We start from the raw sequence: 16,205 nt of genomic DNA on the forward strand, positions 1-16,205 counted from the left end.
CCCTGTAGCATTGTTGTCTCAATCTTCTCTTTGGCTCCTTTCCTTCTCCGTCACTCATCTGCCTTCTTCTTGCTTCCTGCTTCCTCCCTCCGGACCCTCAACATTTTATTTATATGGTTTTTTCCAACATTTCAAATCCTTTTCCATTTTACCCCTCTCCTTTGTCCTCTCCCTGTTGTTTGGCTCTTTTCTTCCTCGTTTTTTTTCTCTCTCTTGTCTTCTAATTTTCTCCACAAACTGCTCCATACCTCCCTTCCCTCTTTCCACTCTCTCATATGCCTCCATTCTTTCTCTCATTTGCTTCCTTTCTCTATCACCCACACTCCCATTAGCTGGTGTGAGTGCTTATTAAGTCATCTTGTCATTCTCCTCTCTTAGCATCCAGCAGTATGTGTGTGGACTAGATGTGTATTTACTCTAAAACTAAATATTGGCATGGTCATACGTGTGTGTAAATTAGCAGTATTTGACACACTTATATCCCAAATATAAGTGGCACTCTAATATGAGGAAGTGACATTTGGTGGATTAGTAGCGTGCGTTCCTGCCTTGACAGTAAACAAATACTGCAAACACCCTCCAGCTCTTCAGTCCTCACTCACAGGCCGAGGGTTAGTAAGCAAACAGATGTGTGTGAGCATGCAAGCATGGGAGTGTGTATGTATTATGACACATGGGTTCTTAATATTTTATCTCTGACCCTGAAATAATGTTTTCAAGTTTGTCTTGTTCGAGGGTCATCCACAGTGTGATTGTGTGTGTCTTCAAGCAGAGTGAGCTATTGGACTTTCAGTGAACCACCCAAAGGCCCCTCAGGGATTGGGCTCATGTCCACTGGCTTGGATGTTCACTGTGGAAAACAATGCGTCTCAGAAACAGCTTGAATTCACGCCTTGCAACATGATTATGTTGTGTAGATTTTGCATGGTGTAAACAGGACTGTTGCAGCTTAAATCCATTGTTTAAGATACTTCCTCCATTTACCCAGGGAGCCCATGGCCAGTAGAGCTGCTGCTTTCTTGGAGAGCACTCTCTGACATTATAGAGGCCGGTGAGAGCGAGCCCTCTCCATCGCCGCCAGGACGGCAGATTAAGCAAATTCAGATTATGCAAATTACACTTTCTGGCAAGGATTACAGGACACTGTACTAGAAGGAAAGAGAGAGCAAGGCAGAGAGGGAGAGAGATAAGAAAGCAGGATTCAGCGGGCAACAGAAGAAAGGAAGCGATAGAGGAGAAGTGAGAGCTAACATTATATGAGAGTTACAGGAAAGCTGGGAGTTAAACCCTGTTTCTGGGCTGGAAGAAGTGCGTGTCTGTTGATGTAAGAGTTGTTTTTAGTGGCTGGCTGGGGAGAGTGACAAGCTGTCATTTGTTTGCTGACAGTTCAGGTCACGGCTTAATACTGAAAACAAACTGAAATGAGTTCAGGGTTTTGGCCACTGTCAAACTCCGAATATATGATTTTGTAACTGACAGAAGGGAAGATCTCAAGACGTTTTTAGGTCAGTTTTTGGAACCGGCAAGATTTACAGTTTTAGTTTAAAATTAAGAATGAATCATGCAGGCTTATTGCAATCCATTTTTATAAAATGTTCTAATACGGCATACAGAGCATTTATATGGCATCAAACAACTATTTGCTATGTAAAGATATAACGGAGTCACGTCTACCTGAGCAGAAAATGTGCCCCACTGGCTAGCTAATGGCTGCCGCTCTGGCAAAAACCACTAAAAACGAGTCGCAGTATTTTCGCAGAAACCTAATGGTCATCCTCCAGTTCTCCTGCAGGTTATCAATGTTAGCTCTGTTTGCACTGTTTTCGCTCTTAGCATTTAATAGTTTATAGTATGTACGACAAAGACTCTATCAGATTAATTTGACATTTTAAAAGAGATTTCAGAGGTTTCCTGAGTAAGAATCTCTAAACCGCAGTCAGTTTCAAGTTATTCACATAAAACAATTAGAAAACAGACTCTTAGACTGGCAGAGGATAGCAGGAGCCAATCCTCTACTCTGTAATAGCCATATCTGGATTACTGAATGGACACATTACATTACATGTCACTTGAAATACTACATCCCAAGTTGTGGACCAACGTAGTTATTACACGTTAGATGTGAGACTGGGTTGGGTCCACAGGGTCTCCTGGGGCCCATAAGTGGGAACCTCGGTTTTTTTATTTTTTATTTAAAAGTCAGAGCAATCCGGTCAAAGTAGGATTGTGGAATTTTGTGACTTCTAATGTGATTTTGATATGTGAATCCTAAATGCTAAATTGTACGTTAAATGTCCGTGAGCAACCTGTGCCTTGTGTGAATTGATCACATGTGAAATGGTTAAATGTTGTCTCTGCTTTGCTTTTAATGTTGCTATAGAATCTTGCTTTATCATTGCAATTTGCACTGCACCTTCTTTTTTTAATTGGAATTAGCTTTATGGTGAAGTGTTATAACAACTATTGTGCTATAACATTTGTCAATATTGTCCTTTAATATATTTGATATACCATACCACATAAATTGTATACTTTCTGTAGAAAGGAGTGTAGCTCAGATGAATGGCAGCATGCAGCTTTCTTGTTCCTGTTGCTCCACGACAGAAATGTTGCTGATTGGTCACAGTGAGAGGCTGCTGAAGGCTGATTACTTGAACGAACACAATATACAGTAATCATCCTTAACAAGTGATGTTCACACTGCATCTTTTAAATGTCTGGCTAATTGAATTAAATGCTACTCTTGCCACTACATTTAATTTGACCCAGCACTGCTGCTGTAATCACAGACCAGTAAATAAAGCAAATCTTCAGTTGGTAACTCTGTGGGAAAGCTCTTGGTAGAGCAGAGCCCCCTGCAGCCTGCGAGCCAGTGGCTTCACTTCAGCTGGGCCGTCACAGCTCCTCTTAACATTAACACTGCGGATGGGTGCCCATCCTGTGCACAGAGATAGTACAGCAAATACACCCTTACCTCATGCTCTACATTTAAAGAACATGGCACATTTAATTTAACAACGAATTACTTTTTGTTCCTATTTTCAGAGCGTTATCATTTTGGCACATAACCTACCAGCTAAATCTGATATAACTCATGCAATGAAATGTACAATACGTCTTTGAGAAAACTGTGACGCACAATGGTGTCCTTTATGTTAGTTAATGCTGCCCTCTTGTGGCAGTTGCAGAATATAGCAGGTCATTCTTTCTAGGCAGACACATTACAATATATCATATAAAGACAATGTAAAGATAACCAGGGGGTGGATGCTTTATTCACACTAGGTATTCTCTGATTCAGATAAATAATTTTTCAATTATAGATCAAGTCACTTTAAAAGCACGTATAAGATAAGACAAGATAAGATACAATGTAGGGGAATTTAGGAGTCATAGCAGCAACACTTTATTTAGAAAAGTCACTTTGTAAGCCTTCTGTTGTTCAAGGATGACTGTGTGACTCAATGGAGCCAATTAATCAAGTGCTGATGTGCTCATGAACACACACACACACACACACACACACACACACACACACACACACACACACACACACACACACACACACACACACACACACACACACACACATAGTTACGGGACAAACACATAAGGCCGTAGAGCAGTATGTGTTGTGGCAGTGTGCTCAGGCCGGACCCTAAAGTTAGAGCTCTGTTCCCAAAGTGAAGGACACAGTGACTCTAACAGAGGGGAGTAGGGCTGGGGATGGGGGACAGAGGGAGAGTTAGTGGGATGGAGAGAGGGGCAGGATAAGAGAGGACGATGCCCCAGGGAGTGGAGGGACGGGGGATAAAAAGACAGAGACAGAGAGAGGCAGTCGAGTGCTGATCTCAGTGTATGAGGAGGCAGGATGGATGGGAGGATTAAAGGCATGAGATGGAGAGAGAAACAGAAGCTAACTGTAGAGAGAATTGCATGAAAGTCATTATAGCAAGTGTAAAAGTTTAGAATAAGTTAGTTATTGTACATTTCTACTTGGTAAAAGGGAAGGAATACAAAAATAAAAACGTTCAAATAAATTGAAGAAATAAGAGTGGAGTTGGAGCGTAATCTTCTGAAGGCCAGTGAAAGAAGTAGGTATCAAAATGGAAAGCGAGGAGCAGAGTGAGAACAGTTTACGTACTATAGCCATCATTCTTCTGTGCTGTGCGGCCGTCAAAATGCTGCACCTACTGGGAGTCATCTCTGTGGAGGGTGAGTCAGTACAACTGCTATCAGAACTGTAATCCAGCACTTTCCCAACCAGCAGAGTTGAAAAAGAGTTTTCACTTATGCAAGCTATTGGAATAATAACAAAAAAGATCAGGATTATTTATGTGTGAAGATAAAATATGTTGAAAATAGATCATTTGTATTCAGCGGTAACTTTCAGAGAAAATACATTTTAATTCATTATGAATCAATGTATTTTTAGAAGCTGCAGACTGGCTGCTTGCACTCTCAACCGCGTGTACTGTAATTCATTCTGAACAATTTCCATTAGCAACTAATTGTATGGGTTTGCTATGTGCCTACTCTCACCTATGGTCATGAATGATGGGTCATGACTAAAGGACGTGATCACGGATACAAGCGGCTGAAATGGGTTTCCTCCGGAGGGTAGCTGGCATCTCCCTTAGGGACAAGGTGAGAAGTTCAGTCCTCCAGGAGGGACTCGGAGTAGACAAACCGGGCACCCAGTAAGGATGCCACAGGGCCGCCTCCTTAGGGAGCTGTTCCAGGCACGTCCAGCTGGGAGGAGACCAAGGTGCAGACCCAGGTCCAGCTGCAGGGAATATATCTACATGCTGGCCTGGGAGTGCCTTGGGATCCCCCAGTCAGAGCTGGTTGATGTGGCCAGGGAAAGGGAAGTGTGGGGCCCTCTGCTGGAACTGCTTCCTCCGCAACCCGAGGATAAGCGTTGGAAAACGAATGGATGGATTATGGGCTTTCTATAGAGGGCTTGTTTATTTTTTGTCTGCTACTTTCTATGTTTTGAGTCTCTCCTAACCACTGTGATCATACATTCAGTGTTTGCTTTATTGACTGAGTAAAGGTGTATAGCTCCTTTGAAAGTGGAATGTGAACTGATCTTGGCTCTCCCACTTGTTTTATTAATGAGGTCAGTCCTAGTGACTGTTTAACTTTTTCTCTTTCATAGAGGAGGCTTACTTATAGATGTACTTGGTGATGTGTGACTTTGACTGATACCATCACCATTTTTGTATGTGTCCATGTTTTGTGTGTGTGTGTGATTCTGCGGTATATGTACAGTATAGGCTATGTCTGGAAACCCCTGGGGTTTGTGTATAATCTCACCTTGAGCCATTACTTTGAACTTCCTCCATCCTGATGTGACACTAAAACACACTGAGCTGCCTGAGTGATTAAATGAAGGGCCTTCGGGGGTTTGTGTGTGTGTGTGTGTGTGTGTGTGTGTGTGTGTGTGTGTGTGTGTGTGTGTGTGTGTGTGTGTGTGTGTGTGTGTGTGTGTGTGTGTGTGTGTGTGTGTGTGTGTGTGTGTGTGTGTGTGTGTGTGTGTGTGTGTGTGTGTGTGTGTGTGTGTGTGTGTGTGTGTGTGTGTGTGTGTGTGTGTGTGTGTGTGTGTGTGTGTGTGTGTGTGTGTGTGTGTGTGTGTGTGTGTGTGTGTGTGTGTGTGTGTGTGTGCTATGTAAATATATAGCACTTATAGCTACTTAACAGGAGTTATACAAATGCACAGTGCACCCACACAGTAAGAAAGTAGTGGGAACAGAGTCATTAACTGGATGTATCGATAACATTAATCTCTTTTCTCAGTACTTTTCCCTTTCAACAAGATTAATGCTTCAAAGTTCATTTAAATTCAAACTTGCTTTTGCTCATAAATCATGAAACAGCATTTGCAGTTGCAGTATTTATCAAATCAGAACACTGGACTGGGTTTTAATAATGCAGAGTGCTGCCCATGATTCTCTGAGATATAACATTTGAAGAGGAGTTGGTGTAATGAAGCTTTACAGGGCGCTGAGGTTCTTCCCACAAAGATAAAGATTTATATTTCAAGAATGTTGATGTTTTAAAATATTGAGTGCCAAGGACAGTGTGAACATTGCACTCTGGGACACTTCATTAAAGCCGGACAGGAGCCCTTAGAAATGCTTTATTATCACTATATCGGCTGACCCTATGACTCTACCACCTCCCATTCAAATGACTGTCTCCAGATCCTCTGCAAAACAGAGTTATCATCTGTAAACTGACAGAATTCATTCAGCAGGTAAATGCTAAAGATACATGGAAATTGTACCTGATGAACATGCAGTCCTTTGAATGGGCAGCCAGCTCTTACTAATGATTATGTGATTTGGTGAACAATATAATATATAATCATTTGGAGAATACCTTTTTTTTTTCTCAAGTCAGAAACTAATAAATGCCTTAGTAGAGACGTTCCTTAATGTTTTAAGTGCTGTAATATAATCATGATCCCATGGCATGCAGGAATTTATCAAGTTATTTATGGGTGAATTAGGGTGCGCATTTTCATCAAAGATTTGTCTGAGTGAGGCCCACATTCTCAGTGTTTAAAAGCTCAGCACCAGAGCAAAGAGCCTATCCATCACTGGGAAACGAGAGGATGATAACCTCAGGGCTCTCTGGTAGCTTCCTTACTAAAGCAAACACAGCAGGAACAGGCAGAAACAGCATCATAAAACGTACCCTCTTATTAACCACCGGTACGTTATTTTGTCAAGCGTTTTCCTACTGCACCTTATGACCACTTTATCATGTTCTGAAATAGTACGGCCATTTCTATTAAATTATGCATAGTTATAAGATTATGCATAATTACATTGTAGATTGCTTCAGGGAGTATGCATGCACTTAGGTGCACATGCTTTGTTACTAGTATGTTTAGATATTGGCAGTGTAAGATTTTGTGCGCGTTTTGTGTGTGTGTGTGTGTGTGTGTTGAGTCAGGGTCGATGGTTTGTCCTCTCTCCCCTCCGGCGAGTACAGTAATAAGATGTTAATGATCGTGCCGGTGAGACGAGGGACATGGAGCTGTTAGACTGACCCCTACCTCTCTTCTTCTCCTCTTCCCTCCTTTCCTTTTCAACGTCTTAAAAGTCTTATTATTTTCTATCTTTTAATGGATTGGATAAATAACATTTTGAACTTGATGGCAGATTATTTTGCTGTGTCACATATTTATTTTCTTCTGTTTTATACTACTTTGATTTTCTTTCTTTCTCTTCCTTCTTGCTTCCACACTCTTTTGTTGTGTGTTGTGTATCAGCTATTAAGAAATATGTATTTTTGTTTCTTCAGACAAAGCTGATGATGACTTGGAGATTACGATGGTGTGCCATCGACCGGAAGGCCTCGACCAGCTAGAAGCTCTAACCAACTTCAGCAAAAAGGAGCTCCAAGTGCTGTACCGGGGCTTTAAGAATGTAAGTGACCAGGCACGTTCATTACTAACATAACTATTACAAATAGTAATTCTTTACTTCCAACTATAGAATTATCTAAGCATCGTACAACCAAAGAAATTGATATTTGGCTAGGTAATATGCTTTTAATGGAGGTGGTTTATTAGACTTCCATTAAGCACCATGTAGCTGTCCACAGTATCAGCTTGGTGTACTTAAGATACTGAAGATGTATTTAAATAATCTGTAAATTATCGTTCTTTCTTTTTTACTTAATAATAAAGTACTACACATAAATGCTCAAGTACTGCAAAATAATCGGGTATCATTTTAGGACCCTTTTGGTGTCTCTTTTGCCAATTTACAGCTTAATTAAAGCTCTATGTAAAAACTTGACTCAATAGTGACACCCTGGAGAGACAGTCAGGATATGAAATTGCAGTCTGTTCTACTTTTAGTGATATTACATAAAATTAAACAAAAAACTAAAGATGTTGAATGCATAGCGAGTCTCCCATTAATGTTGTGTAATCCTTTAATTGACTCAATCGGACTTTCTCCATCTCCATCACCACTCTTCTGTCTCCCTCTCGTTCCAGGAGTGTCCAAGTGGCGTTGTGAACGAGGAAACTTTCAAGCAAATATACGCCCAGTTCTTCCCTCATGGAGGTAAAGAGTGTGTGTCGTGATGTTTGAGTCTATACCTGTCCTTGTCTCACTATTTTTTTTATCCAGTGTACTGACAAGCGTTTTCTTCTTCCTCCTGCAGATGCCAGCACCTATGCACACTACCTTTTCAACGCCTTTGACACAGCACATAGTGGCTCCATAAAGTTTGAGGTTTGCTTGATTTCTCCTATTTGAATGACTCTATTTCCAAACTAACTCTCCTCTGAATTGTTTTTAATTCAGTCCTTTTTGTCTCCATCAGGATTTTGTTACAGCTCTGTCCATCCTACTGAGGGGCTCCATCACTGAGAAGCTACAGTGGACCTTCAACCTTTACGACATCAACAGAGATGGATACATCAACAAAGAGGTGTGTGTTTGTGTATGACTACCACTCACATTTCTTTTGTACTTTCATGTTAATCTCACACTTCTTATTGGTATGTGTTTACTCTCCCCTTGTTTCATAGGAGATGACAGACATCGTCAGAGCGATATACGACATGATGGGGAAGTACACTTACCCTGTCTTGAAAAACGATGCTCCCAAACAGCATGTGGAGGCCTTCTTTCAGGTAACAACATCTTAGGCGGCAGACCAAAAAGCAACAACATAGTTAGTGAGGATTGACCAAACAAGGATGCATCAGTCGAGCACATGCCTCACATTTCTAAAAGCATAACAAAAACCTGGTACTTGTACCATGCATAGCGATGCCCACCATGGCATCGCTATGCAAAATTAACAACAACAAACTAAACTTGCAATAAAAGAACAAACAACACTGAACAAAACCAAAACACTGATGTAAAGGGCAATGCGTGATAAGACGATGAGAATAGGCTGCAGATTTAAGTAGGTGGTCTATTTATTTAAAAAAAGTATCTATCTTAATGAATATTTAATAATATCTTCCCTATAACACCTTTGCATTTCTCCTCACAGAAAATGGACAAAAACAGAGACGGTGTGGTCACTCTGGATGAATTCATCTACTCTTGTCAAGAGGTACTTTTCTTTAGATTCACGTCTCTAATTACATAATACAGAGGATCCCTTTAACTTTGCAAAAAACGGCATTTTAATATATTGCAGTAGCACATGTCTTGTGTAAATGATTGAATTAAAGGTGGCTGAAACCATTTATGTAACAAAGCTGTGTTAATGTTATTAGAAAAACCTGTGCTTCCTATTGTGACAACATGCCTAATAAACAAAAACTGCAGAAAACAGTGATACATGCTAATTTCAGTTTAAAAACTAAAAGTAAACATTTTATTTTAGGGCCTGTTTCCTCATATTCTTTGCTTTCTCCTCTGCACATCTCACTATATTGGCTATTAATTATGGACTTTGCTTCTTTTTTATCAATGTGTTTGTTAGTCTGTAGAGTGATTACTGACCATCATTTTACAGGCTTTCACTGCCCCCTAGTGGCCAGTAATCTGAATTAATTAGTGTTTGTTGGATTACTTTCTCCTCACGCTCAGTTTTTTCATTTTCCATCTTCTTTGCACAGGATGAAAACATCATGAGGTCTCTACAGCTCTTTGAAAATGTCATTTAGACAACAAAGAAGAGGGATGTGGTACAAAAGACAAGTGCAAGATAAGAACAAAGAAGAAAAGAGATGAACACACAAGAGAAAAGGAACAGCATAGCTTGCGTTGGAAACCAAACATGGATCTTGTCGCTTAAAGAGGGATGGTTGCCAGAAAACTTAATGGAAACCATTGTGCTCCATGGAGACAAACGTTTTGGAAAAGATTCTTTGGACTTATACCTTTCATTTAACCTCTGTAACCATTTACCTCTTCTCCATCTCCCTCATTTTTGCAGTCGTTACTGACAGTGTGTATTTCATGTCATTTTGTAAATTCTGATTCTGTCTCATTTGGTCAAATACTTTTAATACACTTAACAACAATACCATATTAACAAGCAGGACTGGAATTCCTAAAAGCAGCTGAGAACAGTGCAATGCATACTTTGTGCATTAGACTTTAAAATAATAGCTGTTTTCATCATGAGTTTCTGTGTCATCACAACCAAGCTGAGCATTATTGTGAAGCATGCAAGAGAGAGGCCTACGCCGTATTTAACATGGGCTTTGTGCCGTGATAAATAACTCAAAAATATTCTCAACTAAGTGTATACATTTTGGAAGCAATGGTCTGACAGAGCCACCTCATTTGTTTTCAGACTAAATTCAGACACAGGCCTGTAAAGGTTTGCAGAGCTGAATGTAACCTCAGCCAGCGTGCAGTCTTACGTCTCGTGACAGCTTGCTACAGTCCTCTTTACACCCACTGTGTTCATGTGGTGTCGGTCAGTGTTTCAATGTTAGAATGACTACACTGTAAATATTTAATTGTTGTATTTGTGGCTTGTTCTTGCCTTGTCTTTGTCTGTGTGTTTCTTATTCTGACTATCTGTCTGTCTCACTGTCAAATGGATTTAATGTAATAATTCTACCTGACACTCATTGCTTAATAAAGGACACATTTCGAGGTTAACTGGCACACAGATGCAGAGTGACACAGGTGTGTGTGTGTGTGTGTGTGTGTGTGTTTTCTGTTTGCCTGAATATAAGTGTGTTTTTGTGGCATGTAGCAACATCATCTTTTGGAAGAATTGGTCAAGCTCAACTGGCTGTGTTTCTGCCAGAGAGGAGAGTGTTGTCGTCAGTTCTGTTTGTTAGAAATGTCGACTCGGAGCCACCAACGTTTCACTGTGAAGGAAAGACAAGAGAGGGGAGCTAGAAGAAGGAAGGACGAGTGTGGAAACAGAATAAAAGAAGAGTAGAGAATAAGACAGAAGACGAGAGAGACCCAGTCACTGATTCTGAAGGAATGGAAGCCATGTTTCAAACAAGAGCCTTTTTTTTAAAGATTGAGCAAGACGAAAATACAGAATAATAAATGATTTAGTGTCAGGCCCACTCACTGTGCTAACAATTGTTTAATAAAGATTCCTTGCTGAGATGTGTTGCGGCTCATCTCAATTATACCCAGAATAACTTTAAGATAGACTGACAGAAAGGAAGACAAACAGACAGACAGAATAAAGCTGTCAGAATGAAATAATGTGTGTATTGAAATATTGTATAAAATCATTATATTTATCAATACAATTTTCAAGAAACGAAATGAATTCATGTCTGCTATCTTTTTTACCTTGTCACGTCATAACATTTGCATTTGTATAGCTTATAATTGTTGTGTATTAAAACCGTAAAACCATTGTTATAGTGCGCCATAAAGAGCAGGAGCAAAAGGGGTCACAAGAACAGTTTATATTGTTATTTACACATATACAATGAAAGTACAAAAGAGTTGTACATTTGTGCCTCAATCCCGGAGGACACACAAATAAAGCATGATAGATAATGTGCATATAACGTCACCACCACAACTGAACATGCATCACTCCCTTTATTACCCAACTTACAGCCTCCTTCATATTTTCTTCACTTCTCTCCCCTCTAATCCTGACATCTATTTCTTTGTATTACTGTGCACAAAAGCATTTATCTCCCATAATATAACATTTTAGGCACCATGTATTGGGCTACTCTGGTACACCACACCTTTGTATGCACAGGTAATTGTGGTGTTGCATTTATAAATGAGATTGGAAGAAAATGTTAAGCACCAGAACATTCAAAAATATAATCTTGTGAAGACATATTGTTGTGTATTTGGATAAAACAAAGCAGGATTCTTAATTATCTTTTTTTTCCAGACACATTTTTGAGCAGGTTCTCTTATGTATGTTTAAACGGGTGTTGTAGGCCTTGCCTTCATATGGCTGGTGTTTTCCCCTAAAGAAACAAAGCCAACCCTTTCAAGATGTTTCAAAATGGTTACTTTAAGTCAAGGGGTTAACACAAATATGTCTCCCTCTTATCCTAGTAAACATAATTGGTACACGCATAAGAGGAAAATAATAATGTGACAAGAATTGTCAAAGTTCAGTTTCCCTTTTCAATTGGAAAAAGGCTCACGGTTCCAAAGAACAGAGTTGCAAGATTTACTCCAAGAAAGTTCTGTCTCATCTCCAAAACAAACACCACTCACCATCATTTCCGGTCAATTTGTTCAACCGTCCACTCAATTGGCTCTGACCAATTCCTCATTTATCAGGTCCAACATTTTTTTATCCATTGCATGGATCATAGTCAGTGTTCGTCCTCATGTAGGACTCATTTATTTTATTTATCCTCCCAGGGATAATAGCTAATGCCTATCGATTAGAGTGTTTATTCCCTCTCCTCGGCCCAGGGTTGGAGGTTCTGCAGGGCGTACAGGGAGGAGTTATGCGCGCACAGTGGATCCGACACCGCTGATTCGCTGAGGGACTTCTGGAGGGCGGACTGCTGCAGCTGCAGGATCAGGCGATTGGCCTGCTGACGCTCCGCCTCCCTCTCCTCGGCTGTCTGTCTCCTGGAAACAGACAGGTGAAAAAAAAACATTGAAAAATGAATATAAGGATCAATTAAAAAGTGAGGTTATGTGCGGTTAAATAACAGACACAAAGAGAAAGCACGTGTGGAACTAAAACATTTGCACAAACCGCAGTGGTAAATTCTTAGAATATAATTAAAATGAGGTCAGTGATGTAAAGATGTCAACGTTGGTGTCCTGAGCAAAACAAAAATAAAAACATGATTTCCAGCAAATACAGTTGCGGTAATAATTGGTCAAAACTACATTTTACTCTGCCTGTTGTAATTGTAGAAGAAAGTGAATGAGAAGAGGAGGATGACAATAGCCTACTATTGTTTTAATTGCTGGTTAGGTTATGGTCAAAGTTGTATTCTTCCGTGTCAATGGGGTCAATTAACAGGAAGTGGCGCTTGATAAAAGTTTGAACTGGACAGCCAAAACAGATGTAACACTTGTGTAAATGTGATGAACTACGCTTGCAAATGTTAGTCCAGACAAATATGTACTAACCTCCACTTGGTCCTGCGGTTCTGGAACCAGGTTTTGACCTGTGCGTCTGTCATCTTCAGACCTTTGGCCAGGGCTGCCCGCTCCGCGCTGGCCAGGTACTTCTGCCGGTGGAAACGCTTCTCCAGCTCGCAGATCTGAACCCTGGAGAAGGAAGTACGGGGCTTTTTTCGTTTGGGTGGCGTGCGGTTCTGGTACGGATGTCCTATCCGCCGTGTTACGGCGAATGGCACCAGAGCAGCTGCAGGGAACAGAGAGAGAGAGACCGGTGAGTAGAAGATTTCCTACAGCACCAAACACTCTGTATGGAAATACAAGGCCATACATCACAGATATCTTCCCTGTTTGACAACAATTCCCTATTTAGACTGTGTACGCCTTATGTGAAATATGTGAGAGGAAATATATTGTGGAAGATGAGTCTGGTCAATGAACAAGGCAACTCTGGGAAATAAATGAATTCTTATTTTTAAGTCGTTTGAGGAGAAACTGATCATGCTGCTATTACAGAGAGGACAATAGGCCTGTCGGCCTATTTATCTTTAATTTCTCTATGAAACGTCTTTCTTTGTAAAGACATCTGTTCGTCTTTACCTCTGTGCTAAATACAGAAGACATAACACAGGTTTTATTATTGTATATTATTTTTTAATGTAGTTTTAAGACGTAGCCGAAATTATCCAACATCCCAATAGTGTGTTTCTTATTTATCTTCAATGTAGACTATAATTAACATTTGTAGTACATTTTCACTATAGTAATACAATATGTCAATACATTCTATCTGTTTATTATTTATAAACAAAGTCTGACAAAGCTGTGTGATAGTTACACAACTACATTTGTTTTGCTCAACTACGTAATGTAGAAATGAGATATTGAACTCCTAACACAAGTGAAGTGGGTAAAAGGTGTTTAATAATAATCAGTAAATGTAGGGTAATCCAGTATTTAAATAAACATTAAAAAACTTGCGTCCTGTTGTTGTTTTTTTTTATTTCAGCCGTTAAAATAATTAAAGTAAAATCATTTCAGTTGGCTGCTAAAAACCTTTACAAATATTTGGCACAGGTGTTTTTTTAAATGATTCAACAGAAGTTACTAATATTTTAAACATTATGCAATCTTAATGAGGGGAATCCGTTAGGTGTTATGGGCTACCTGATAATCTGTCCTTGGCGAACCTGTTTCCTATCCAGGGGAAGCACAGCCCTCCAAACCCAGGGATAGCGCCCTGCACGGGGGCCGGGGGTCCCAGGGCTGTCATGGGTCTGTGTGCCGGGACTCGAATCACTCCCCGGCTTGGCAGACTCCTGCTATCCCCGTAAGAACCCGACGCCTCCACCGGAGGCATTATACCGGAGAGGGAGATGGATAGCGCGGTGTATGAGGGCGCGCTAGCCCCGGTCTGGCTTCCTAAACTGTAATAACCGTCCCCGTTGCTAAGATCGACTCCACTTTGTCTTCCTGACGTGCGCCCGGTTTCTGGCTCCGTACCGGCTCCCAGAATCTGGTCAATGCCGAAGCTGATGGGCTCGTGGTGAGCCGGTTTTGGAGGAGGGCTCGGCGCGCTGGGTGCTTGCTCCATTCCCGTTGCTCTGTCGCGAAGAGGAAATGAAAAACTGAAAAATATATGTTTTAGGGGGAATCACGACAGGGTCAAACTGAAACAACTGTAATTGCCAGTTGTGTCTCCATCGCGGTCCAGCAGTGTTTCCAGAATCCAGCGTATCCTTGTTGTCTCTAACAGGCCTCTTTCAGAGGACTGGGTCCTCTCTGCGCACTCTGCTGAAACTTTGATGGGCGTTTGGAGAGATGTGACGCTCTGTCCTCCTCTCTGCGCGTCAAAACGCTCAACTCCGTCCTCCTACATCCCTCTCCACTATTCATTGGCTGGAACCTGAATAACTGATTGAATGTTAATAGGGGTAGGCCCACAATTTGGCACAATAACCAAGATTTCCCATAACCACAGGCGTCAGTTTGTTATATATCTATGGCAAGATACGGCATCACAATGCCAGTGAATCAGTTATTGACGTTGTCGTTTTAATTTTTTTTTATTATAACGGAGAGTAAGGAGCAAGCAACAGATTCATGGAAATGTATATGACATGTCAGAAGAAATCGCACCAGCGATCACTGAAGATCAGTGTTGTTTTTTTTAGCGTCTTTAGCGACAAACATCTAATATGTTATTGTTTCAACCAACTGGTGTTGAGTCAGTCATATTTCTGGATTCTTCTAGTCCCCATAAATGTCTTCACTGTGAACGGGTTTATACGTTTTGGTGATAAATGATGTCAGTGGAAAAAAAAACTTTTCCCCACCTAAGGGTCTGATGAATTGATGCTTCTGCCCATTACCACTATTCAGGCGAGACACAAAATGCTCATCATTTGTCGTCCTGCTGTCTGTGTTACCCCTTCAATCTGTATCGTCTGTCACATGCAGAATGTACGTGAATAATAGTTTACACAAAAACTAGTTGCAAGTTATAAAGTGCTTTATAACCTGAAGACTGGATATATTATAAAGGAGAGACCAAAAGGAAGAAAACACGGTTTGAGATGTTTTCCCTTTTATTTAAAAACCTATTCTTATCGTCCTCGCCAATTATCCATTGTGGAGAATCATTTTGTTATTTTAGTTTTAAATATAGGCTACCTTTACATTCAGGCGTTTCAACAGTTTTATATTGTTTTTTTGATTAAAAGAAAACATAACTTATGAAACGCTTTTCAGTAGAATGCATCGGATTCAAAGCCTTAGATGTACCAGTTGTATAAACAAATGCACAGCAGTCATGTTCACGCGTTAATTCATGATTGATTTTTTAAAAAATCATAAATTCATTGAAACACATTAACTAAACAATCAATTTCAACATTTTATTAAATATGATAAATGTGTGATTATTTAGACAGAATAATACCTCAAGCAAGTATAATTATTGTGCCTGTGTATGCGTAATTACGCACAATAAATCCATCACATCTATCTTTAAAATAAAAAGACAGCAGCCTTATTGAACATTGGCAGTGAATCACCAGCGTCTTTGAGGTTGGCAAAGCATAACGTGGCCTTATTTGCTCCTGGTAGCCAGTGCCACATTAAATGACCTGACAAGGGAAGGCCATGGGCTACTTCAGATAAAGTGTC

General features: G+C 40.3%; 2 protein-coding genes across 4 annotated transcripts in view; one reads left to right on the forward strand and one right to left on the reverse strand.

Annotated features, from left to right (window-relative positions):
• Positions 1-11,237, forward strand: part of LOC117555931 (Kv channel-interacting protein 1-like) — a 38,270-nt gene extending 27,033 nt beyond the window's left edge. For 2 of the 3 annotated variants that reach the window (XM_034231008.1, XM_034231009.1), the window contains exons 2-8: positions 7,315-7,439; positions 8,018-8,087; positions 8,188-8,258; positions 8,350-8,457; positions 8,558-8,662; positions 9,034-9,096; positions 9,608-9,707. In XM_034231008.1, the coding sequence (XP_034086899.1) occupies positions 7,315-7,439; positions 8,018-8,087; positions 8,188-8,258; positions 8,350-8,457; positions 8,558-8,662; positions 9,034-9,096; positions 9,608-9,655 (590 nt within the window). In that variant the 3' untranslated portion in view covers positions 9,656-9,707. Of the gene's footprint in view, positions 1-3,863; positions 4,216-7,314; positions 7,440-8,017; positions 8,088-8,187; positions 8,259-8,349; positions 8,458-8,557; positions 8,663-9,033; positions 9,097-9,607 lie in introns of those variants that run through there. The other variant, XM_034231007.1, reaches the window with a different exon arrangement.
• Positions 11,238-11,255: 18 nt separating this feature from the next.
• Positions 11,256-14,836, reverse strand: LOC117555930 (T-cell leukemia homeobox protein 3-like). Its single transcript, XM_034231006.1, has 3 exons — positions 14,205-14,836; positions 13,047-13,284; positions 11,256-12,533 (listed from the first exon to the last, which is right to left on the reverse strand). The coding sequence occupies exons 1-3, from the start codon at positions 14,629-14,631 to the stop codon at positions 12,350-12,352; spliced, it is 849 nt and encodes a 282-aa protein (XP_034086897.1). The 5' UTR covers positions 14,632-14,836; the 3' UTR covers positions 11,256-12,349.
• Between the last annotated feature and the right edge of the window lie 1,369 nt (positions 14,837-16,205).

This window comes from Gymnodraco acuticeps, unplaced genomic scaffold, assembly GCF_902827175.1.
Source record: "Gymnodraco acuticeps unplaced genomic scaffold, fGymAcu1.1, whole genome shotgun sequence".
Classification (NCBI taxonomy): domain Eukaryota; kingdom Metazoa; phylum Chordata; class Actinopteri; order Perciformes; family Bathydraconidae; genus Gymnodraco; species Gymnodraco acuticeps.